The sequence below is a fragment of the Scyliorhinus torazame genome, chromosome 29, assembly GCF_047496885.1.
Source record: "Scyliorhinus torazame isolate Kashiwa2021f chromosome 29, sScyTor2.1, whole genome shotgun sequence".
NCBI classification, from domain to species: Eukaryota; Metazoa; Chordata; class Chondrichthyes; order Carcharhiniformes; family Scyliorhinidae; genus Scyliorhinus; species Scyliorhinus torazame.
In genome coordinates this window covers 41,018,783-41,024,782 of record NC_092735.1, presented here as the reverse complement: position 1 = coordinate 41,024,782, position 6,000 = coordinate 41,018,783, and the positions used below count along the sequence as shown (strand labels likewise).

Below are 6,000 nucleotides of genomic sequence, written 5' to 3'. Positions count from 1 at the left end.
GTGTGTGTGTGTGTGGGAGAGAGAGTGTGTGTGTGGTAGAGTGAGTGAGTGTCTGTGTGTGTGTGTGTGTGTGGGAGAGTGAGCGAGTGTCTGTGTGTGTGTGTGTGGGAGAGTGAGCGAGTGTGTGTGGGAGAGTGTGTGTGTGTGGGAGAGTGTGTGTGTGTGTGTGGGGTAGAGTGAGTGTGTGTGGGAGAGTGAGTGTGTGTGTGTGTGTGTGTGGGGGAGAGAGAGTGTGTGTGTGTGGGAGAGAGAGTGTGTGTGTGTGGGGGAGAGAGTGTGTGGGAGAGAGAGTGTGTGTGTGGGAGAGTGAGTGTGTGTGGGAGAGTGAGTGTGGGGGAGAGAGAGTGTGTGTGTGAGAGTGTGTGTGGGGGAGAGAGAGAGAGTGTGTGTGTGTGGGGGAGAGAGAGTGTGTGTGTGTGGGAGAGTGAGTGTGTGTATGTGTGTGTGTGTGTGCGAGAGTGAGTGAGTGTGTGGGGGAGAGTGTGTGTGGGGGAGAGAGTGAGTGTGTGTGTGTGGGGGAGAGTGTGTGTGGGGGAGAGAGAGAGAGTGTGTGTGGGGGAGAGTGTGTGTGGGGGAGAGAGAGTGTGTGTGTGTGTGTGGGAGAGTGTGTGTGTGTGTGTGTGTGGGAGAGTGAGTGTGTGTGGGGGAGAGAGTGAGTGTGTGTGGGAGAGAGAGTGAGTGTGTGTGGGAGTGTGAGTGTGTGTATGTGTGTGTGGGAGAGTGAGTGTGTGTGTGTGGGAGAGTGAGTGAGTGTGTGTGTGGGTGGGAGAGTGAGTGTGTGTGGGAGAGTGAGTGAGTGTGTGTGTGTGGGAGAGTGAGTGAGTGTGTGTGTGGGAGAGAGTGAGTGAGTGAGTGTGTGTGTGTGTGGGAGAGTGAGTGTGTGAGTGCGTGTGGGTGGGAGAATGAGTGAGTGTGTGTGTGAGAGTGGAGTGACTGCGTGTGTGGGAGAGTGTGTATGTGTGGGAGAATGAATGTGTGTGGTAGAGTGAGTGTGTGCGTGGGAGAGTGTGTGTATGTGTGGTAGAGTGCGTGTGTGTGCGTATGTGTGGGAGAATGAGTGTATGTGTGTGAAAATGAGTGAGTGTGTGTGGGAGAGTGTGTGAGTGAGTGTGTGGGAGAGTGAGTGTGTGGGAGAGTGAGTGTGTGGGAGAGTGAGTGTGTGGGAGAGTGAGTGTGTGGGAGAGTGAGTGTGTGGGAGAGTGTGTGTGTGGGAGAGTGTGTGTGTGGGAGAGTGTGTGTGCATATGTGTGGTAGAATGAGTGAGTGTGTGTGTGGGAGAGTGAGTGTGTGGGAGAGTGAGTGAGTGTGTGTGTGTGTGGGAGAGTGTGTGTGTGCGTATGTGTGGGAGAATGAGTGAGTGTGTGTGGTAGTGTGTGTGTGTGTGGGAGAGTGAGTGAGTGAGTGACTGTGGTAGAGTGTGTGTGTGTGCGTATGTGTTGGAGAGTGTGAGAATGAGTGAGTGTGTGGGTGGGAGAATGAGTGAGTGTGTGTGTGGGAGAGTGAGTGTGTGTGGGAGAGTGAGTGAGTGAGTGTGTGTGTGGGAGAGTGTGTGTGTGGGTGGGAGAATGAGTGAGTGAGTGTGTGTGTGGGTGGGAGAGTGAGTGTGTGTGTGGGAGAATGTGTGTGGGAGAGTGAGTGAGTGACTGTGTGTGTGGGTGGGAGAGTGAGTGTGTGTGTGGTGTGTGTAGGAGAATGAGTGAGTGTGTTTGTGGGAGAGTGAGTGAGTGTGTGTGTGGGAGAATGAGTGTGTGTGTGTAGGAGAATGAGTGAGTGTGTGTGTGGGTGGGAGAGTGAGTGTGTGTGTGAGAGTGAGTGAGTGAGTGTGTGGGAGAGTGTGTGTGTGGGTGGGAGAATGAGTGAGTGAGTGTGTGTGTGGGTGGGAGAGTGAGTGTGTGTGTGAGAGTGAGTGAGTGAGTGTGTGGGAGAGTGTGTGCGTGGGTGGGAGAATGAGTGAGTGAGTGTGTGTGTGGGTGGGAGAGTGAGTGTGTGTGTGTGTGGGTGGGAGAGTGAGTGTGTGTGTGTGTAGGAGAATGAGTGAGTGTGTGTGTGGGAGAGTGAGTGTGTGTGGGAGAGTGAGTGTGTGTGGGAGAGTGTGTGTGTGTGTGTGTGTAGGAGAATGAGTGAGTGTGTGTGGGTGGGAGAGTGAGTGTGTGTGGGAGAATGAGTGAGTGTGTGGGTGGGAGAGTGAGTGTGTGTGGGAGAATGAGTGAGTGTGTGGGAGAGTGAGTGAGTGAGTGTGTGTGTGTGGGAGAGTGTGTGTGTGGGTGGGAGAGTGTGTGTGTGGGTGGGAGAATGAGTGGGTGGGAGAGTGTGAGAATGAGTGAGTGAGTGTGTGTGGGAGAGTGAGTGTGTGAGTGTGTGTGGGAGAGTGAGTGTGTGAGTGTGTGTGGGTGGGAGAATGAGTGAGTGTGTGTGTGGGAGAGTGTGAGAATGAGTGTGTGTGTGGGAGAGTGTGAGAATGTGTGTGTGTGTGGGTGGGAGAGTGTGTGTGTGTGTGTGCGTGTGTGTGTGTGTGGGAGAATGAGTGTGTGTGTGTGTGTGGGAGAGTGTGAGAATGAGTGTGTGTGTGGGTGGGAGAGTGAGTGTGTGTGTGTGTGTGTGTGGGAGAATGAGTGAGTGTGTGTGTGGGAGAGTGTGAGAATGAGTGTGTGGGTGGGAGAGTGTGAAAATGTGTGTGTGTGTGTGTGGGAGAGTGTGAGAATGAGTGAGTGTGTGTGTGGGAGAGTGTGAGAATGAGTGTGTGGGTGGGAGAGTGTGAGAATGTGTGTGTGTGTGTGTGGGAGAGTGTGAGAATGAGTGTGTGGGTGGGAGAGTGTGAGAATGTGTGTGTGTGTGTGTGTGGGAGAGTGAGTGAGTGTATGGGTGGGAGAGTGAGTGTGTGTGTGTGTGTGTGGGAGAATGAGTGAGTGTGTGTGTGGGAGAGTGGGAGAATGAGTGTGTGGGTGGGAGAGTGTGAGAATGTGTGTGTGTGGGAGAGTGAGTGTGTGTGTGGGTGGGAGAGTGAGTGTGTGTGTGTGTGTGTGGGAGAATGAGTGAGTGTGTGTGTGGGAGAGTGTGAGAATGAGTGTGTGGGTGGGAGAGTGTGAGAATGTGTGTGTGTGGGTGAGTGAGTGTGTGTGTGGGTGGGAGAGTGAGTGTGTCCGTTTCCAGTTCATGACCTACCCTACCCTGTTAACATCCTGTGACACATCATACTCTACCCGGTGAACACCCTGTCACGCACTAAAATCTAATCTCGACACGCTCTCTAATCTATCTTTGGAAAATACCCATAAACTACCCCATGTGATCATACCTTAGTCCCAGCTGTAACTAGTGTTGGAGCACAGGGTGCAGGTCTAATGTTGATATGTACAGCTCTGTAGAAGAATAATTAAATTGTAGATTCTATGATGTTGTTCTCTATGTTTTATGGATGGGGCGAAATGTTCTCTGAACATTTATAACTGATGTTTCCCGACTGGGTCTATTGGACTGTTGTTATTTCTATTTTCTCCCCTTGATTTGTCAAAATAAGGTGAACCACCTTTTTTATTTCCATCTCTTCAGTGCTATTCCTCCTCAATTCTCCAGGTCCTTCTGAAACAAGATCTCTTTTCCCTTTCCCAGACAGAATATGCCCGATTTGAGAATGGTCGCTTTCTGTACCGAATACACCGGTCCCCGATGTGTGAATATCTGATCAACTTTATCCACAAACTAAAGCAGCTCCCAGAGAAGTACATGATGAACAGTGTCTTAGAGAATTTCACCATTCTGCAGGTATGGTTATTATCAACTATTGAATGAAGAGAGATGATTTATTGTACCTGTGCTACTGTCCACCTCCCACTGTAGCCTCTGAACAATTACCCGCTTTTTATCCATATCCTATTAAAAGTGAATATTTATCTCCGTTGAACATTCTCTTTTCCATAATGTTAATGGTCCTTCATCTGAAATTTCTTATGTCTTTTATTACTAATCCTAAATATTTATCCACCTTTTCCATGACTCCGTACCCAACGTCCAAAACTGCGCACACAACTCTCACTAACCAGTATCTTCTGCACATTCGCTATCACCACAAAGTTTTGGTATTTAACCCTGTAAATCCTGACCCATCACTGTGTGTGCTGGTCACCCCGTCACTGACGTGTTCACTGTGTGTGCTGGTCACCCCGTCACTGACGTGTTCACTGTGTGTGCTGGTCACCCCGTCACTGACGTGTTCACTGTGTGTGTTGGTCACCCCGTCACTGACGTGTTCACTGTGTGTGCTGGTCATCCCGTCACTGACGTGTTCAGTGTGTGTGTTGGTCACCCCGTCACTGACGTGTTCACTGTGTGCGCTGGTCACCCCGTCACTGACGTGTTCACTGTGTGTGCAGGTCACCCCGTCACTGGCATGTTCACTCTGTGTGTTGGTCACCCCGTCACTGACGTGTTCACTGTGTGTGCTGGTCACCCCGTCACTGACATGTTCACTGTGTGTGCTGGTCACCCCAGTACTGACGTGTTCATTATCTGTTTCTATGTTTTACTTTGTAGCCAGTATTTTGTGATTCCCTCTGTCTGTGCCTCACTGTTGAATTTCCATTTCAATATTTATCTCCCGGGATTCTATCTTTTCCAGGTTGTAACCAACAGAGAAACACACGAATTGCTCATGTGTGTTGCATATGTTTTTGAAGTCTCGACCAGTGAACATGGAGCTCAACATCACATCTACAGACTTGTGAAGGACTAGGTCAAAGTCTTGCTCTCAAATTCATACGTAAAGGTCGAGGAGGAGAGTCTGGATTGCTTGTGGTGGCACTTTCCCCCAATGCACCATTCTGAAATTTCACCCACTCGAATGCAGCCACGACTCCTGCAAGAGGCTCAAAATCTAGTGGCTGGATTTACAACGACAGCAACTGGATCAAGCTTCTCTCGATGGCTGTGCAATACTTCAATGAAAATTACAACGTTTGGCATTAACCACATCATAACCTTAATTTAATCGTGTTGAGGGAGGAGCCAAGAGTTGGATATTTGTGTTACACATTAAGGTCAATCAGGTCATTTGGCATTTATTGGTAAATGTTCCTTTTTATCTTCATTTCTGATTAGAAATCATATCCCCCAGTTAAAACAAACTGTGATATAAAATTGGAAGGGAGAATTCCTGAGCCTATCGAAGATTAAGTAGCCATTCACCGTTCTGTATTGGCTGCAGTGTTTGACCAAACACATCCACAATCTCAAAGCTGGTGTGGAAACAGAAAATAAATCATCTGAATGTGATTTTTAAAACTTACATCAACCTCATTCATTGAAACCAAACACCTTCCTGCCTAAAGTGTACAGGTGGCAAACAATTTGACGTATATATCGATAATATATATTACGTTATTATTACGATACACTAATGATTATTTTAATGTTTGCAGATTGCCCTTAGAACCTCTCTCTCTCTCCTTATCCATCATTATTTGTGTCAGCTTTAATCCATCTCCATATTCAACCCTGGGATTTGGGTGGGGAAGGGGGAGGGATGACTGGGGGGGAGGTTTTACGAGAATGTGAAAGACAGAATGGACTAAACGGGGAACACATACACCATAAACACATTTTTTACTTTTGTGGGGACAGGACAGACTGGTTAAATGGGACCAGGATATTAGCGTTATATTGCCAGTGTTGACTTCTCAAAGCCATTCTCTTCAACATATTCTGTCCTGGCTAATTGAGCATCTCATTTGTTAACACTGAGACACCAGATCACGTGCCCATGGGGAAAGCCCAGTTTATCTTAATCGCTATGGGAAAGTGCAGGAAATTCTGAGTGCTGGGGATGCAGAGTGAAGACATGTGGATTATGTTGACAGAACACATCAGATGTACAGAGCGAAGTCGGTATTTATTTTAAGGGGCAATTTAGCGTGGCCAATCCACCCACCCTGCACATCTTTGGGTTGTGGGGGCGAAACCCACGCTGACACGGGGAGAATGTGCAAACTCCACACGGACAGTGAC

The 6,000-nt window shown here is 48.6% G+C and overlaps 1 protein-coding gene across 5 annotated transcripts in view; it reads left to right on the top strand.

Moving 5' to 3' along the window:
• The window catches only part of LOC140404106 (transcriptional enhancer factor TEF-1-like), a 110,699-nt gene extending 105,418 nt beyond the window's left edge, over window positions 1-5,281 (top strand). For all 5 annotated transcript variants that reach the window (XM_072492522.1, XM_072492525.1, XM_072492523.1 and 2 more), the window contains 2 exons: window positions 3,610-3,762; window positions 4,616-5,281. In XM_072492522.1, coding sequence (XP_072348623.1) covers window positions 3,610-3,762; window positions 4,616-4,729 — 267 coding nt within the window. In that variant the 3' untranslated portion in view covers window positions 4,730-5,281. The remainder of the gene's footprint in view (window positions 1-3,609; window positions 3,763-4,615) is intronic.
• The last annotated feature ends 719 nt before the right edge of the window (window positions 5,282-6,000 follow it).